Source organism: Lycium barbarum, chromosome 5 (assembly GCF_019175385.1).
Source record: "Lycium barbarum isolate Lr01 chromosome 5, ASM1917538v2, whole genome shotgun sequence".
In the NCBI taxonomy this organism is placed as follows: Eukaryota; Viridiplantae; Streptophyta; class Magnoliopsida; order Solanales; family Solanaceae; genus Lycium; species Lycium barbarum.
Window position 1 is genome coordinate 4,246,681 of NC_083341.1, and position 19,764 is coordinate 4,266,444.

The 19,764-nt window shown below is 34.3% G+C and overlaps 1 protein-coding gene across 7 annotated transcripts; it reads left to right on the plus strand.

Annotated features, from left to right (window-relative positions):
* The first annotated feature begins 3,229 nt into the window (after positions 1-3,229).
* Positions 3,230-13,700, plus strand: LOC132640208 (factor of DNA methylation 4-like). 7 transcript variants are annotated; one of them, XM_060356704.1, is made up of 7 exons: positions 3,230-9,525; positions 9,608-9,789; positions 10,224-10,313; positions 10,418-10,696; positions 11,260-11,469; positions 12,772-13,010; positions 13,565-13,700. In XM_060356704.1, the coding sequence occupies exons 1-6, from the start codon at positions 6,774-6,776 to the stop codon at positions 12,997-12,999; spliced, it is 3,741 nt and encodes a 1,246-aa protein (XP_060212687.1). In that variant the 5' UTR covers positions 3,230-6,773; the 3' UTR covers positions 13,000-13,010; positions 13,565-13,700. The 7 variants fall into 7 exon arrangements, with proteins under 7 accessions (XP_060212687.1, XP_060212688.1, XP_060212689.1 ...); XM_060356705.1 differs by having other exon boundaries at positions 13,621-13,700; XM_060356706.1 differs by having other exon boundaries at positions 13,625-13,700.
* The last annotated feature ends 6,064 nt before the right edge of the window (positions 13,701-19,764 follow it).

The window sequence follows — 19,764 nt, forward strand, 5'->3', positions numbered from 1 at the left end:
CCCCAATCTTCTTTGATTAATAGGAGAAAAATTGTAAAAATAAAAAAAAATTAAGGTGGGGTCCAATCTTCTATAATAGTGGGAATGAAAAAAAAAAACAAATTTAAGGTGGAGCCCACTCTTCTATAATAGTAAAGATTAAAAAAATTAAGGTGTGGTCCGCGTGGAGAATTAGGAGACAATTGCAACAAAAAAAAATTAAGATGGGGTCCACGTGAAGAAGTAGGAGACAATTGTTAGGAAAAAATTAAGGTGGGGTCCACGTGAAGAAGTAGGAGACAATTGCAACAGAAAAAAAAGGATATTTAAATAATGATAATAAGTTCAGAAAATGGTAAAGGTACGCTTAGAGAAAATGTAAAGAAGAGAAGTTTGGGAAAAAAGAAATAACGATTTAAATTGAACACAAAAACTGCTAAAGAAATTATAAAATCAAAAGATTTAAAACTCATACCATACGTCTAACACCAATAATGAGGAATAACATCAAGAAGACGAAATATAAATGGTCTTCTATAATAGTAATTTAAAAAAAAAAAACTAAAGTGGGGCCCATTCTTCTATAATAGTAGAAAATAAAAAAAAAACTAAGTTGGGCCCCACTTTTCTATAATAGTATTAAAAAAAATTAAGGTGGGGCCCACTCTTCCATAATAGTAGAGATAAAAAAAAATTAAGGTGGGATCCACGTGAAGAATTAAGAGATAATTGCAAAAACCCGATGTGACTTTTTTGAAATTTCATACTCCATTACATATAGAGCAAATTTAAAATTTATGTCTATTTTGCCTATTTAATTAAAGGGAAAAGGGTCAAATATACCCTCTACTTTAGTTTAATAGTTAAATATACCCTTTGTTAGTCAAAGTAGATAAATATATCCTTTCCGTTAGTCAAAGTAGATAAATATACCCCTTAAGTTAAGAAAGTACACAAATATACCCCTCAATTGACAGAATCCCCAATTCCACCATTAATGATCCGATTTAACTTTTAAAAAAACCATGCCCAACCCGTCCCAACCCGCAAATTAAATTCTTTTCACCCAAAGATACTCACCACCACCACAACCGACCCAACACCACCACCACCACCACAACCAGTAAATTCTTCATAACCATCCTTAACCATGTCCTCGGACATCACTGAACAAAACAAAAAAGATCATTCGATCTCAGTAAATACATTAAATCCTTAATACAGTATTGAATATCATATGCAAAATACCAGAGAAAGCATGATTGTCATCCTACTAATGTTTAAAAAAAAAAGGTGGGGATACACATGTGTGCTGTAGGTCCTGCCAAAACTTTCTCCACATTTTTTAGGCTCATTGTCACTTATGCCCTTATTTTGTGTTGTTGTTTAATTTTTGTCCCTCAAAAAAATAAATTCTAGGGTATAAATTTATATTTCTGCATCATAATATCTCACAAGTTATGTTCCGCACCATTAAAAACTTATGGCCACTAGGCATAAAATTTAGCCTATGTCTATTTGCAAAAAATATTTACCTAAAATGACTCATATTTTTAATATTACCCAAAATAACCCTGTTATACATTATTATACACTTTTATATAAGATCGACACATTATTTACAGTAAGTATAGAATGTTGTATATCGTGTGTATAAACACTGTTGTAAAAAAAATTGGCTATACAGATGTAAATTAAAAATATTATCACGTGGATATAATATTTTATGTTGGATTGTATATTATTAAAATTATTCCTAAAATTAATTGCTAAAGGCAAAAATTAAATACCAGCCCATTTGAAGGACAATTCGTGCAATTTCTTTCATTTTTTTGTTTTTAATTTGTAATAGACAAATTCCCTTTTTTAAAACTAAACTATATAAAGGCATGAGTTGAAGAAGTGGATCGTCGACCAAGGGCAACCAAGGGCAATTTGGTCAAAGCACTTACCATTGAATAATTCCATTAGTTAAAAGTAGAATCTTACTGTAGCTTAGTATTAAATATATGCGTACTTTCCCTATTTTGCCCCTGCTCATGAAAATTGCATCAGAACATATGATGTCATTTCAAGTGGCAGGTATTAATTATGTTTTTGGCCACGTGTCACTTTTTACACTCCTTTTACTTTTCAGTGTTTTATCATGGTCACATAATTCCACTTAATAAACAAATAACATTTGTGTATATGTATTAATGTTCATCTATATATATGCGTCGACAGTGCAAATTTAGGTATGTTTATTAGCAATATAAAATATATATACTATCACTATCCAATACATAAATCTTTACAATTGTACACAACTACATACACATAGATACACTATATATATATAATGCAAAGTACGCACATGCACTAGATATTGTTGGAAGTATTGGTCTTCGTAGATTTACATTTGCTTTATACCTTTTGAGTTGAAGAACAAATATGAAATGAGCGTGATTAGCTATTATTTCCTGATTATTTGCCTAATAGAGCTAGTTTTGTTTAGTTGAATACTTAGAAATTAAAATAGTGGTTAAAAACATTATTTAACAGCATTACTACAAGGATATCTGATAAATTACTCATATATAACCAATAATTATGTGCCTTCTTGTAGTAGGAAGATTAGTTTTGAAAAATACAGGAATAATAATGAACACCTTCTCAAGAATTTAAAGGAAAATTATTTAGATTAAGTTGAATTTGGACATAAAAATTACTATGAAATTTAAAAAAACTAGTATATTTGTTTTTAAGTTGAAATGATATTTGAAAATTGGGGTTTTATTTGGATGAATATAAATTGGAGTTGTTTTTGAATGGCAACAGAACATATAACTCGTACAAATCTTTCCATTTTTCAAGTAGATCCGATCCATTCGTTCGAGTACATTGAATGTACAGAAATGGCTATAACAAAGTTTCTCTTATTTGTATCAACAACTATTCCAGGGGAGTGTATTTATGCGGTGTTAACGATTTACTAATAACACTATCTTTATAGCCGCAGAATGTTTTGTGAGTGATTTAGAATGAAAATTGTGAAAATAACTTCCAAAAAATAAATTTAAATTTCATTAATTTTTTAACAATTTTACGTCCAAACAGTTTTTCTAAAATAAAATTCCGGCAAAAAGTGAAAACTATCCATGACCAAACGGGCAATAAACTTGTTTAGCATATTTTAAGAAAATAACATTGTACATTAATAATAATTTAGCAAGATCCTATATTAAAATATTATTTTGAGACAAGCAAAATATATTTGTACCGACCAACTTATATGTTGTGTCCACAGTCCACTACATGATTGACAAATTCCTCATAAAACCAATTGCAATTTCTCAATTACCATTAAATTAACTTAATTCCAATTCTTTTTTGGGTTTTCAAGAAAATCTGCTCAGTAATTTTTATGCCAAATTGAAGGTATACTGGGAATTTTTTTATCAAGTCGATGAAAAAAGAGGTTTCTTTTTTTGTTTCTGCTTGTTTTATGTGTTTTCAAGATTTTAGTTGTAATTTAAGTGAGAATTACAGTTGATCTGTTGAGTTTGAATAATTAATAATTTGATTGGTGTTGGGCTTGTGCTTTTTGGATTTATAATTAATGGTTAATTCTGTTTAATCCCAGGAAAGATAAGGAAATTGATAATTATTGATTAGTTTGTGCTCAGTAAATTGAGGAAAGATAGAAAAATGAATAATTTTTGCTTCATTGTTCATATGTGTTCATAAAATTGAAGAAAGATAGAGAAATGAATAATTTTTGCTTCATTGTGTTACATATGTGATCAGTAAATTGAAGAAAGACAGGGAAATTGATAATTGTTGCTTCATTGTGTTTGATCTCTCTTGCATAGTCTTGTTAGAGATTTATATGCCAGTGGAAAATGTAGAGAATATATATATATATATGACGGTGGTCTTCAGGTATGAGCGCCTCAACTATTCTACCGGGTAGCTGGTAGTTGGTACCTCCGACCAGCATAAGTACTGGGTAACTCTGCCCGCCAAGGTGTAGGCATACCGCATATGTGAAGAAATCAGCTAGAACATGTAGAGAACCTAATTTTTAGATATTGGATTTGGAGGAGGTTAAATGGAGCGACATGGATAATGAGGATTCATATGGTCGAGTCTAATTAGTTCGGTATTGAGGTGCCCTACGTTGTATAACAAGGCTATTGCCCAATTTAGCTAGTCTTATGTATTGTAGGAAATTGGTCCTTGAGCAACCTAAGTTCCGGCCAGTGATCCATCCTTTCCAACACTTGATCTTTTAAATAATTGGAAATCCCTCCAATAATTACAAATATGCTTCCAGATCACTAAAGCCTACAGGAACCTGAGAGGAATTGTGAGTAATGTGCCTTGGAGGAACTTAACATGTCATAATGTGGCTGCACCCAAACATGTGTTTATACTCTGGGTGGCATTGCATGGAAAACTTAGAACAAAGGATAGACTACTCCAATGGGGTTTGACTGTGGATGAAAATTGTGTTTTCTGCCAGGTGGTGCCAGACACTGCTGAACTTATTCTTTGAATGCAATGTTACAAGAGGAGTCTGGCAAAGGTTTCTGGGATGGATGAAATGGCATAGAACTGTGACTGCATGGAAGAAGGAATGGGAATGGGTTGCAAAACAGTCCAAGGGTAAAATTGCAGAGAAATGCTTACTGAAGGCTGGCCTTGCAGCTGTGGTATATGCCCTTTGGATAGAAAGAAATGCAAGGGTGTTTCAACATAAGGTTAGGGGCCTAGAGGAGCTGCTGCATGGTTTGAAAACTAGCCTATGTATTAGAGTCAGGGAAAATAGAAGGTTGTTTGACTATATTTGTAGTTTGTAGTAGCTGTTAGGACTACTGTAACTTGTAAGGAGATAGAGGGATTGTTGGTTGCCAGTTTTTCTTGAGAGGGGTTAAATATGGTAGGATTCCCCTGGTTTTGTAATGTTCCACTGGTGATTAATAAAAAGTTTGTTAATTGCCAAAAAAAATATGCTTCCAGAGAGTGACTTTTTTTTTATTTTTTATACAAACCCTAATCAGATTTGAAGGATCGCACACTATCCTAATAGATGAGGTAAATGCAAAAGCTAAGCTTGGATACTTAGTCATACAAATATGAAATCCAAGGTCTCCAAGAAATACAAAAGTAATTGTACTTCTATATATAGACAAAGCAGTCCACCCTCAGGGGGGATCCCTAATTATCTCCTTCTTCTTCTTTTTAATAGTTCTAAAGTTAGCTATGCTCCATATGTCCATGGTCATGAGCCCTTTAACCTCTGAAGGAAGATCAGCAAAAACTTCATATAGCTTGTTGCGAGGGTCTGCGAAACTCAGAGAAGCCAGCTTATCAACTACTTTATTTGCCTCTATATAGCAGTATTGTAAAATGAAGTCTGTAGTCACCATACATTCTTTAAAGACATCCACTTCTTTTTGTATTCTCCAAGGTGTAAGGTTGAGACAATTCACACAGTTAACCAGCAATTTAGAATCACTTTCTGCTAGGATAAAGTCATGACCATTATTGATTCACCAGTTAACACCAAAAAGAAGTGCAACTGCTTCTGCCCAGTTGCTGGTGCCAGATCCCAGGCTCAAGGAATAAGCAAAAATTAGAAGGCGTTCATAGTTTCTAATCACCCCTCCTCCTCCACATTCACCATCCTTGCGACTGCCATCAGAATTGATTTTCACAAAGCTGATGGAGGGTTTGAGCCATCTCACCATAATGAACTTCTTGGCATTGATATTACTCCTCATCAGTAAAGCAATAGCATCCCAATTAGTCTTCAAATTAACTTTCACAAACCGGTTGCTCACTATCTAGCCAAAGTGGTATATATATGGTTAATAGACTTCCTGATGTTGTGAGTCTATTTTCCATATTTGGCTCCACACCTGGCTAATCTGCATGCTATATATATGCTCTGGTACCGCACCCAAGGGTGTGGCCTAGTGGTCAATGAACTGGGTTGAGCACCATGAGGTCTTAGGTTCAATTCCCAGCAGAGACAAAACACTAGGTGATTTCTTCCCATCTGTTCTAGCCTTGGTGGACAAAGTTACCTAGTACCTCTTGCTGGTGGGAGGTGACAGGTATCCCTGGATTTAGTCGAGGTGTGCGCAAGCTGGCCGGGACACCACGGTTATCAAAAAAAAAAAAAAGTATATATATATATATATATATATATATATATATATGCTCTAGTACATGATTAAGAATATGAACATCCCAACCACCCCAAAGCCACTGCCCATTGCTGAAAATCAGACAATTTCAAATTCCTTGGTCGTCTATCTTCACGAAGAAACTGCCACAAGGCCCCAAGGCCTGTCCAGTTATCAAACCACATGGACACATTTCCTTTACCAATCTTTCAAAGAATCTATTGATCCATAGTAGTTTTGATTTTGCACATGTCATTCCAAGAATGAGAGTGCTCTGAATACCACCTTTTTTTGACTGGATGAATCCTTTGACTATAATTTTGCTAGAAGGAATTCACTCCATAAGGAATTGCTAGATCTTAAAATCCACCACTGTTTCACTGTAAATGCTTTACAAGTTTCCTGCAGCCTTCTGAAAACTGCTCCTCCTTCATCATATGGATAGCACAAATTTCAGTCAGACTTGTTGCCTTTTGGGTTGAACTCACATTAACTTAAAGAATCTCTTATAAGGTATATAGTAAATAGTGCTGAGTTTGACTGACAATTGATGAGCCATGCCTTTTGATCTCTAGGTGCCATTCTCATAAGTTCAAATATATCAAGAAGGATCTTTTAATGGAGCAATGTTCTGGAGAAAATGCTGATATTACTGAATCAGAGATTGATGACTATAAAGAAAGATCTTATGTAGAGCTGAAGTATGGAAATCAATCTTTCAAGATATCAGATGTGGCTTACACTTGTCCCTATTGTCCGGAGAAAAGCACGCGTCACCTTTTCTACGAAGATCTCTTTCAGCATGCAAGTGGAATAGGAAAGTCTAAGATACGAACTCCAAGAGATAGGGCCCTGCATCTTGGATTGGCCAAGTACTTGGAAAATGACGTAGCAGGTGCTGCTGGTCCATCGAAATCTAATAAAGAGTTGAAGAGTGGAACTCACTCTTCTAGGAAATCAGATGTAGCTTTTGCTTGCCCCTATTGTCCGGAGACAACAAAAAGGGATTTTTCTTATAAGGATCTCTTGCAGCATGCAAATGGAATAGGAAACTGTAACTCTATGAAGCGAACTGCAAGAGATAAGGCGAACCATCTCGCATTATTTAAGCGCTTGGAAAATGGTGCAGCAGGTTCTATCAGTTCAGCAAAATCTTATGAAGAATCAGCAATCAAAAAAAAATCTTATGAAGAGTCGATGAGTGGAAATCAACCTCTTAAGATAACAAATATGACTTTTGCTTGCCCCTATTGTCCGGAGACAAGAGAAAGAAAATTTTCTTATAAGGATCTCTTGCAGCATGCAAATGGAATAGGAAGCTCTAACTCTTTGAAGCGAAGTGCAAGACATAAGGCGAACCATCTTGCATTAGCCAAGCGCATGGAAAATGATGTAGCAGGTTCTGCCAGTTCATCATATAAAGAGTGGAGGAGTGGAAATCACTCTCTTAATATATCAAATATGGCTTTTGCTTGCCCCTATTGTCCAGAGACAAGAAACAGAGATTTTTCGTACAAAGATCTCTTTCAGCATGTGTATAGTGTAGCAACCTGTAGCTCTTTAACACGAACTGCAAGTGATAAGGCCAACCATCTTGCATTGGCTAAGTCCTTGGAAAATGATGAAGCCGGTGCAGCTGGTCCATCAAAATCTTATGAAGAGTTCAAGAGTGGAAATCACTCCTTGAAGATATCAGATATGGCTTTTGCTTGTGCCTATCCAGAGATGAGAAACAGAGATTCTTTGTATGAGGATCTATTGCAGCATACAAGTGGAGTAGGAAGCGGTAACTCTAAGAAGCAAACTGCGAAAGATAAGGCCAACCATCTTGCCTATGCCAAGTACTTGGAAAATGATGTAGCAGGTTCTTCTGGTGCATCAAAATCTTACGAAGAGTCAACAACAACAACAACATACCCCTGGTCCCACAAGTGGAGTCTGGGGATGGTGGGGTGTATGAAGACCTTACCCCTACCTTTGTCGGGTAGAGAGGATGTCTCCTGTAGACCCTCGGCTCAAGAAAATCATTTTTTCAGAACAAAATCTTTTGAAGAGTCAACAAGTGGAGAACTCTCTTTTAACATATCGGAGAGGACTTTTGCTTGTGCCTATTGTGCAGAGACAAGAAACAGAGATTTTTCGTACAAAGATCTTTTGCAGCATGCATTTGGAGTAGGAAACTGTGACTCTAAGAAACGAACTGCAAGAGATAAGGCCAACCATCTTGCCTTGTTCAAGCACTTGCAAAATTTTGCTAAGTACTTGGAAGATGATGTATCCAATGCTGCCAGTACATCAATGCCTTATGAAAGATTGAAGAGTGGTAATAATAATCACTCTTTGAACAATTCAGATGTGGCTTTTGCTTGCCCCTATTGTCCAGAGACTAGAAACAAAGATTTTTCATATAAGGATCTCTTGCAGCATGCTGGTGGAGTAGGAAGCTGTAACTCTAAGAAGCGAACTGCAAGAGATAAAGCCAATCATCTTGCATTGGCTAAGTACTTGTCAAGTGATGTAGCCGGTGGTCCTAGTTCATCTATATCTTATGAAGGTTTGAAGAGCAGAAATAACTCTTTCAACATACCATATTGGGCTTATACTTTTGCCTATTGTCCAAAGAAAAGAAAGCGAGATTTCAGTGAAATAGGAAGCTGTAGCTCCAACAAGCGAACTGCAGAAGATAAGGCTAACCATCTTGCATTTGCCAAGTATTTCGAAAATGATGTCGCAGATGCTGCCAGTCCATCAAAACCTGATACTCTGTGTGATCCTCAGGTTGATTTTCTTACAGATCATGACCTTTCAGAGATGTTTGTGTGGCCGTGGATTGGGGTGGTTGTGAACCTTCCCACTGAATTTAAGGATGGACGCTATGTAGGAGAAAGTGGTTCTAATCTGAAGGATCAGTTGATAAGGAGAGGTTTCAATCCAACACGAGTGCGCACTCTTTGGAATGACCTAGGCCATTCTGGAATTGCTCTTGTTGAATTCAAGAAAGATTGGCTTGGGTTCAGTAATGCCATATCATTTGAGAAGGCCTATGAGGCCGATGATCATGGCAAGAAGGATTGGGAAGCCAATAATGGGGAAAAATCTCATCTTTATGCTTGGTTAGCTCGAGCTGATGATTATCAGGCCACTAATATTGTTGGTGAAAAGCTCCGCAAAGTTGGAGACCTTAGAACTATTTCTAATATCATTGAAGAAGAATCTCGAAAGAATCGTATACTTGTTTCTAGTTTGACCAATTCCATTGAAGTCAAGAAGTTGCACATAAATATGATAGAGGACAAATTACGGGAGACTACCCAATCTGTTGAACAGTTGATTGTAGTGAATGCTAAACTTCGACAAGAAAATAATGAAGGTTAGTTATTGCATATGTGTGCTATTAGGAACTCTGGATGTTTTATATTTGATGCCTTAACATGCTTGTTTTGTATGATTAGAAATAAAAAAGATCCAGTCAAGTGCACGTGATCATTTCCAGCAGACATTTATTAATCATGAGAAGTTGAAGTTGCAATTGGAAACTCAAAAAAAGGAGCTTGAACACCAACATGAAGAATTGCAGAAACGTCAGGCCCAAAATGAAAGTGATAGGAAAAAACTGTCCGAAGATCATGAACAGGTATACTGCTACTTGCTTAACTGTTTCTATGCTGAATCTGGTTTTGATTTGATTTATCATTTGCAAGAACTAAATGATTAAATTTTTCACAAAGGCTGAAAACTTAGGTGATGGTTTAATATCATATGTGCATGTGCTAGTTGAAACTTTCTCAAATATTCTAATACATACTAGATCCATTTCTCTCTACTCTTTTTCTTTATTTTCTTCTTTCCACTTCCTTATACTTAAAAAGTAATAGGCGGGCACTGTTTGATATGTACATGCTTTTCTTTGTTTCATTTGCATGTCAATTGAAAAAAAAAATGTTTTTTAAAGAAGCAATTTTTATGGAATTATTTGGAGCGGTCACCTAAGGAACCCAGGACTCTTACGTCCCGATCTTTAGTTGAATTGAAGATAGTTATCATGAAGTCTTCTTGTTGTTCCTCCAGAATGCTATCCTAAAAACATCCCTTAGTGCTGCGGTTGAAGAGCAAAAGAGCGTTGATGAAAAAGTACTGAAATTGGCAGAAGAACTGAAGGTCTGTCTTTCAGGCTCCTCTTTTTCTCGTTATTGACATTATCTTGATTGTTATGTTCACATGATATATAACATATCACTAAGGTGCCATTGTGCTGTCTGCAGAAACAAAAGGAGGAACTCCATAAGAGAATTATTAAGCTTGAGAAACAACTCGATGCAAAAGAAGCAGGAGAAACAGAAGTTGAGCGACTGCGAATGGTTATAAAGCACATTGAAGAAGAGGGTGATCAGGAAGTTCTGGAAAATGTTGACACACTGCTTAAAAATTTAAGAGAAAAGGAAGAAAAATATGAAGATTTATTGGCGTTGAACCAAACCTTGATTGTGAAGGAGAGAAAAGGCAATGATGAGCTGCAGGAAGCACTTAAAGAATTGGTTAATGTATGTCAAATTTCTGGTTTCATTATTCATTGTTGATAGTGTCTATCTATAGTAAATTATAGTCATATTATCCAAAAAAAAAAAAAAGTATTTGTTGCAGTATTCCTACTTGAATAAGGAGGCCTACAATGGCTTGTTGTTTTACAGGATATTTGAATGTATCTGATTAAAACTGTTAATAGCATGATTCATTAAAAATTTAAAGACTGTTCATGACATATTGTAGCGTGTTTTTGAGGGTTTGGGTGGGTTTTGTGTGTGTGGGTGTGGGGGGGGGGGGGGTTGGGGTTGGGGGGGGGGGGGGAGGACAGTACAATAGCTCATGTCCTTCGCTATGAGCTCATTCCGTCTACTTGAAGATATATGCACATTATACCACTAGCCCGAAATGGTTTAAAGAATTACTCATAATTTTTTTGACAGGGTAGTCGATATTTATTTCCTTTTTCTTCAGTTTGTTTTTCTTTCTTGATGGAAATTTCTTTTTCGGGGTTGAGGAGTTAGGGTGGCTTCAGCATTTAATGATCAAGATTTGGGGAACTGACAATTAAGTTTCTCTATAGGGCTTGAAGGAATTACCTAGAAATGGTCCTATTGGTGTTAAGAGGATGGGAGAGCTCGACATCAGACCATTCCTTGAAGCAATGAAGAGGAGATATAATGAGGGAGAAGCTGAGCAGATAGCTTCTGAGTTGTGCTCGTTGTGGGAGGAGTACCTTAGAGACCCTGAGTGGCATCCCATTAAAGTCATTGCCATAAATGGGAAACATCAGGTATGGTTTTCTTATACTGGTTCATGGCGTCGAGTCTGTTTAAACTCATTTTACATTTTTACTAAATAAGAAGACAAGAAATAGTTTGGCTTCCATTTCTTTTAGTTTCTACCACGGATATGTTGTGATGTATACTTAGGAATGCAAGATTATTTTGTGAGAATTTATTCGATATACTTGATCAATTTAATGTGACCTATGTGGTGGACACCTCAGAGCTGTGTCATGCTGTGTGTCTTCTCATGTTTTTGTTGCAGTCTGTTTGGAACTTGATTCATAGCTGCTTATTCTCCTCATCATTGGCATAAACATATAGGCTACTATTGAATAGTGTTGCAAGTCAAAATATGCATATCAATCTGTCATAGATCTGTGATTAAATCTTGATAACGCATGGAGTATATTGCACCATTGATGTGACAAAGTTAATCAGTCATTGGTACTGATTTAGGGAGATTGGTGTTATTAATATTAGGATCCAAATTTCTATGAATAAACATTCTAAACAGCTTGGTCGCGGAACTGTCTAATTTTATCTCTACCTAGTGTTTTCAGTTTTGTGTGGTCAACTGGGGTTATCCGGTTCAATTACTAACAGGAGTCACATCGTTATCCAACCAGTGGCTTTTAGACTCCAGTTTGTAGTTTTGTCCCTAGGTTAGTTGTGCAAAACAGGTTCATGCCAGAGGGGGAGTCCAGGATTTGAAGTTTATGGGTTCCTACGATAAACATTTATAGATACTTAGTACTCCCTGTCTCAAAATATTTGTCGTTCTAGAAGTTCAAGACAAAATTAATTATCTTTTTCTCATTTTACCCTTAGTAGTAATTGTTCTTGAAGACTACAAACACCTCACTTATGTGGTGATGTTCTGATTGTTCAAATACCAATGAAGGGTAGAGTAGTTAAAACCTCCTCCTAACTAATGTTTCTTAAGGGGCGTGTAAAAGAGAATCACGATAGATAATTTGAGACGGAGGGAGTAGTGTTTCTTAATACATATACAGGGTCTAGCCAAAAGCTACTGGGTTCACGTGAACCCATATGGGACACTCTAGATTCGTCCCTGGTTCATACTAGTTGATCTAAAGATAAAAAAATATATGTTATGTATATCATACATGTTCATAGGTTAGAATACTCAAGAACGTAGATTGTATACATTTGTTACCTTCTGAATAGAATCAATTTAAAAAATAAAGAAAACACACTTCAATTTCTTACTTGCTCTACTTTTCGCCAGCTTTTGACATTTTCCTATACTGAAAGTTCGATATTAAATACTCTTAGCGCTGTTTCAGGCTGTAATAGACGATGAAGATGAAAAACTGAAAGACTTGAAGAGAACTTACGGTGAGGAAGTGTATAAAGCTGTTACAACCGCTTTGACTGAGATTAATGTATATAACCCAAGTGGAGGATATATCATTTCGGAGCTGTGGAATTATAAAGCTGGTGAGAAAGCGACTCTGGAGGAGGGAGTTACTGTGTTACTAAACCTCTGGAAAAAGAAAATGACACTCGACTGAACGTTCTTTAGGTACCACCTTTCTCTTGCCACGATATCTTCATCGGTAACAACTTCACAATATTTGAAGGGTATGAGTTCTAACACCAAAAAAGAGCGCACAGAAGAATCGAGGATAACAAAAAGAAAATGACTATAATGGAATACCTGATTTAGAGATATTAAAATATCATTTTAACAGGCATTTGTCTCCCAACTGAAACTCTGCTTTTCTCTGGATTTTTTCTATATATATGTATATATATGCTCTTCTATGTTAATAGTTTCCAAGATACTCGAATGCTTCGCTTAAGACTATGTCACATCACATTCCATTCTAGCAGAGGCGGATTTGAACTTTATGGGGTTGTGAATTGTAGGACCGTGACCTCAAGTACTAATAACTGAGTTCTAAATTTAAGTTTTGTACATATTTAGTGGATTTTTTAATACATAAGGAATGAAATCCTTCACCGTGTTTTGGTTCTCCATGTTTAAGAGAAGTGTTTTCTCAGATAAATGCATAACACTCTCTCGAATAGGATGGTTTTCTGATCAGTTCAGTCTTGTTTTTTCTTTTTGTAAAGGTTAGAGGAGCTTCATGCTTGCATTTTTCATGTAAAATTGCATGTCATTGATATAGCCAGGTACAGACGATAAAAGCGGAGAGTTGAAAAATAGGCCTAAGCTGGGAGGAGGATGAGTTCGAGCCGTTTAAAGCAGGTTCGTTGTTTTCTAAATTTGAGTATGTTATGATCGATTTATAGATTAATTAGATGAATTTGAATAGAGATGCAGCAGCATTATGATTCTTGTTGCAGAAAAAAGTAGATGTTGAGCACCCAGACAAAAAGTTAAATTGAGAATGATCAAAATTCAACATCAGTTGAAGTCAACACACTCAATAATTGCCATTGGAATATGGATCTTTATCTTATCTTCTTAGTATCAAGTTTGTTCAATAGCATAGAGTATTGTTATGAAGTCAAACATATGCAAACTACTTCATCAATAAAAGGAGAGTATCATTTTTCCTCTTATAATTTTGGTATCATTTTGTCTTGTTAAAGATTTATGTCAGTAGAATATGTAGATAACCTCTTGGGCTAGATGACCTTTTTTTCTATATTTGAGTGAGACGGGTTCAAATGGGGCGACATGAATATTAAGGATTCATAAGGCTGACCCAAACAAGATTGGGATTGAGGTGTGGTTGTTGTTACTGTAATTTTTTATTGAAAAGCAAGAATAGCTAAGGGAAGGCTTTGGTAGAAAACTTGGAAGAAAGGCTAATTCTATAGTCAACCATGGAAGGTGTACCAAATGATTGACCACATCCTCTATGGTTAGTCTTAGAAAAGTTCTACATTTCTCTCTCCATTTTTGCCTATCAAAGAGGAAAATGTGTTACTATGATATTTCAATAATTTGCTTATCATATGTCTTATGCTTTTATTTAGCCGAGGGTCTTTCGGAAACAGCGTCCTACCTTGATAGGAGTAAGGTCTGCATACACTCTATCCTCCCCAGACCCACGATGTGAGATTTCACTGGGTTGTTGTTGTTATTGTTGCTTATCATATGTCTAAGCCTGGTTGGATAGATTTACTACGTACCTGTACTGGTAGGAAGTAGCAACTACTTCGTGGAATGTCGAGGTGCGTGCAACATGGCCTGGAACCTCACGGTTATCAAAAATAAAAAAGCAGCTACTTACCATCAGTGACATTGCTACATGTCGGCTATTAAGTAATTGAATGGACTCACCTGTTTGTGAACCCCTTAATTAAAATGTAAGAATTGTTTTTTAGCGACTGAGAAAAACTGAAATAATACATAAAGATCACCTATTTCTATCTCTCTATTGTTAATACATGTATTTTTGTTTCACATTTATCTTGTATAAAATAATATATAGATTTATGTGTAATTTAACGTGAATATTATTTAACACACCCAACTGGACGTTAATTAATTATGTGAGGATTCTTTTACGCAACCAAATATTGCATTTATTATGCGAGGATTATTTTTCTTAATCTCCACCTAACATTGTAATTTTTGAGGATTTTATGTCCTTTTTTTTTTTTAGTAACAAAGGGGCAGTGGCGGAGTCAGGATTTTCCCTCATGTTCAAAATATAAAAAAGTAAACATACGAAGAAGCCTAAGGAAATTCAACATCTACTATATGTACATAAAAAATAATTTTAACCTTGTAAAAACAGTATTTTTTTTTCCAGTGAGGGGGTTCGGATGAACACCCTCGGCTCTATGTGGCCCTGCCACTGCAGAGGGGGCTAGTCACTTTTCAGCTTTGTAATCAAGAAATAGCTCCTATCATGGAATCACAAATTTTATAGGTTAAATTTCATGATAATGTTTTGGAGTTTCATTCGTGAAATTTATAACTCCATGATAAAGGCTATTTTTCATTACAGGAGCTAAAATTGTGAATTAATCCGTTGTTTTTCCTTAGCTTTCCAACCTACCGATGAGACTCGTCCGCTAGATCTGTAGTATAAGTTAAAATTGTTAAGAGTTCCACATCGGTGGGTGTTAAGAGTCGCACATCGAGGGTTAAAGGGTACATAATCTTCTTATATGGACTTCGACAATTTTGGAGTTGAAAAATCACAAGTATTAAACTACAAAGCTACTCAACAAAATACTTACATATTGAGAGGGAAGTATTTTAAGAAATAGAGCAACCATTGAAGAAACTGAATGTCGTTGGTGGGTAGGTGAATGATTCTTTGTTTTTCCCAGTAGGTGAGTGATCCAAGACTTGCATTTGATCTTATTTTACACGTTCTTTGGTTTCAAGTAATTTTTATTAAATTATTTTATTCAGCCCCTTACATGTGCTACTATTAAGTTTGGAAAAAAAAATCATATTAAGTTGACTTAAAAGTAAATTCAATATGGTAACACGAAAAGTAAAATAATGTTAATCTGTTTTATTCGATTAAATTATACTAATGGCTAATGGTGTAATTATTTGTATAGATAATTTAAATTCAATTCAACAAGATGAAAGAACAAAAGGAATATTGTGGAATGGCTGATTTCTTTATTCCTTTCATCTTTAATTAAAGGTCTCGAATTTGAATTTTTGGAATGAAAAACTTCTTCCTAAAGGTTTTTATCCAATAGTAAACTTACTCAACGCGAATTCAGATGAATGGAACTAGTAAATTTCGGATAACTATTGGTGCACCTTTTTATATATCTATTTTTTTTGAGGGAAATAACAAGGAGAGATGGGCAAGTAAGCTAACTAATAGCCACTTTTGTCCACTCATTTATTTTACTAGTAGCTTCTAGGCTTGTGGGCGGATATAACTTTTCAATAATTGAAAACTTATTATAAAATATAGAGTACATTTTTTGCAATTTTTTAATATATGATCTTATTTGATTGAATACAAATTTATAATATAATTTAGTTTATGCGTACAATGAAGAAATAGAATATTAAGTTAATAGTTGAAAGTTAAAATATTACATGAAAGTTTAAGTTTTATACAGTTAATTAAATGGATCGAAATTCTTGACAATTAAGAAATTTGTGTAGAACAAATTTTGTTAATATAGTGGAACGTATCAGACTAAAATTATCTCATATATCAGACTAAAATTATCTCATATCAATTGAAGTCCAGTCAACATTTTAGTGTATACATTAATATAAAGTTAACACTAAAAGATTAGTAAATGCATAAGGTACGGCTGCATTTAGAGTTTTTTTTCTTCATATTTTTCTGCTATTTTATGAACTCTAATTACTGAATTTGTCAAATATTCTTTTATGATTTTCCAAATGGACCCAATCCCATTTTTTCTGTGACTGAACAAAACTCTTATCAACATTAGAGTTTCTTTTTCCTTTTTCTTTCATTGGTATTACAAGCTCCACCTGTCCCATTTTGCCTCTAAAATATTGAGTCATATGTTCTCAAAATAGGAAAAAACAAAAGAAGAGAATATCCCAAAGTTCAAAATTATATGCCACTAAAACCTTTTTTTGGTTGGATGGGGTAGACCATGACTTCATTGGTCTTGTTATTGATATATCAGCTCAATAAATGTGTTATATATGCCTTTAAATAAGTCATAGTTAATTAATAGTATATATTTTATCAGTCAAGGTAAATTAGTATGATTTGATAAGGGACAGTTTATTCTCCAAAGTGAGATTTCTCATGAGAATCCAAAAGACCTCAAGATAAAAAAAATGGACACCATATAGAAAAACGAAAATAAAAATTGGCCTTTTTGTTAGGTTGAAAGATGAAGCACTACCAGATCAGTTGAATTTTATTGTAATTAAAACATAAATTAAAGTAAAAAATAAATATCAATCAGTAAAACAAAACATATATATAGAAGACAATTATGTAACTACAACAACATATCAAGTATAATTTCACAAGTAGGATCTGGAGAGAGTCAAGTGTACGCAGACTTTATCCCTACCTTGGGAGGTGGAGATGCTATTTTCGATAGACCCTCGGCTCAAAATAAAATAATAATAAAGCAGGTCAAACATTTTATAGTATGCAATACAATTATGTATCTACAATATAACTAGTAAATTTTTTAATTATTCACCTAGGATTTGATATTAGCTTTGAGATTCGATTAGTTTGAACTGACGCTCATTTTTATTTTTTTTGTATTTATTATAGTAGTTTAGTTTAAATTTCAAATATAAGTATATCCGTGCTCCTTAAAGGTGTGCCGTCAATTGAATGTTAAACTAAACTAGGGAAAAAAAATTGATAGTTCTTTCAACTTATATGAAGACAAAAAAAAAAAAAAAACAATAAAGAACACAGAAAAGGAAGATAGAAGTCAATTCAATATGAATAAGATGATGGTAAACGATGCACGGCAGGAGACTGCGTGTGCCTATTAAATTCATTGACGTGCCCTTTTTGCCTTGCTTTTTCTATTTTTGTGTTTAACTTTAAACATTCTTTATGTAAGAGTTCGAGTCGAAGATTTAGAACTAATAAATACGAGTTATTATGATCTTGATAATAAAAAAAAAATGACATATATTAATAGTATGGAAGAATTTTAATTTTTTAGTATATTGTTTTTTACTTTGTGTTTGTCCTATTACTCCCTCCGTCCCATATAACTAGGCCATATTACTAAATTTGTCGCAAATTACTTGTTCATTTATAAACAAGATAAAATTAATTAAAACTTTTCCATCTTACCTTTAGTATTAAATGTTCTTGAAAAATAGTCAATATTGATTAGAATGTATTTATTGGAGAGAGATAGGAATAATACAGTAAAATACATCTTTTATTTATGATTTCTCAAAGAACGTGCAAAAGAAAAAAAGGTCAAGTAATATGGGACGGAGGGAGTCCTTTTAATCATGAAGTTAAGAATTTGTGTCATCATAGAAGTGCGAAGAATATATATTTGAACTATTTCTATACATGCACATTAAGTTCGAGCCAAAAAAAGAAAAAGTTTCAGCTTTGAACTCACAAAATCGTTCTAGAGCCCATACACCAATTAATTGAAGTGACTTATTATACTTAAATAAAATAGAAAAAAATTCATAAATTGATCTAGTTTAGAGCGTAGTTATGATATGTAGTTATAATTTGCGTATTTAAGAAACGTATCTATAATTGCGCATACGGTAACTATAGTTTAGAGCAGTGACAACATATAATCGCGAGTTTCAGCTGTATCACTGCATACTGCATCAGCGTATACAGTTACGCGCGTGTATTGTGTTTTGCTACAAAACAAAAAATGTAGGTCCATTTTGTAATTTTTTGAAACTATAACTATGCATCATAAATACAATCTAAATATTTACCGCATCGCATAATTTTTGTTAATAAAATATCTTAATAGCGTAGAAAAAAAATCATACTATCAGAATATAAATAACTTTTCTTTAAAAGATTATCCGAATACTTTCGATCATAAGGAATTTGTGGCATCATAGAAGTAGTACGATGAATAACTACTAATGGTAAACTAATGTCAATTTTTAAGGCAAAGTGTTGAGTCAAATTATAAAAGTGGGATGGTATAAAATAATAGTGACGTATCCAATGCCATCTTGTTTGCCGCCCATCTTCTTCTCGAGAGATTGATACGGCTGTCATCGAGACAGATCTATCATTTAAATATGACGGTGTTCAACTTTTAAAATGTTTAAAAATTCATTAATACATTTTTATATTATATAGGTTCAGATTTGTTATTTATTAACTTTTCTTAATTTTCATAAACATATTTAAATTTTATGTTAAAAATGTTGGATACAAAATGTCTGTACCTTTTACCAAGTGGGTTCTTCTTTTACTATATATTTCCTTTTTATTAATGGTGCCTGGATTAGAATATTGCATGCATCTCGACTAACTTTATGAGGTACATAATACTCCACCAACACATGTATTATATAACTCTGTCTATCAAGACTTGAATATGCAGGGGCGGACCCATGTACTAATTTTTGGTGCTCGAGCACTCATTAACCGTGACGGATATTCTATGTAGACATATTGAAATTTGGTATAAAATAATAAATAACGCCCAAGAAATAATACAATATCTTGGTGTTTTGGTTAAAACGTGGTAGGCTAAAGGCTAAGAGTCACGGAGGAGCAGGGTTCGAATCCTACTTAAAACAACATATTTTTTGTTAATTTTAAGGTGAGCACCCAAGACCATTAAATTATGGATCCCTCACTGTGAAGATGGGAAGAAATACATAATATTGTCGCCTTCGCCTAAAATTT

Excerpts from the sequence above, each read along its gene's own strand:
- LOC132640208 (XM_060356699.1), top strand. The coding sequence starts at position 6,774 with ATGGAGCAATGTTCTGGAGAAAATGCTGATATTACTGAATCAGAGATT. Across the intron at positions 9,790-10,223 it reads TGTCCGAAGATCATGAACAG|AATGCTATCCTAAAAACATC; the intron begins GTATACTGCTAC and ends TTGTTCCTCCAG. Across the intron at positions 10,314-10,417 it reads AATTGGCAGAAGAACTGAAG|AAACAAAAGGAGGAACTCCA; the intron begins GTCTGTCTTTCA and ends TGCTGTCTGCAG.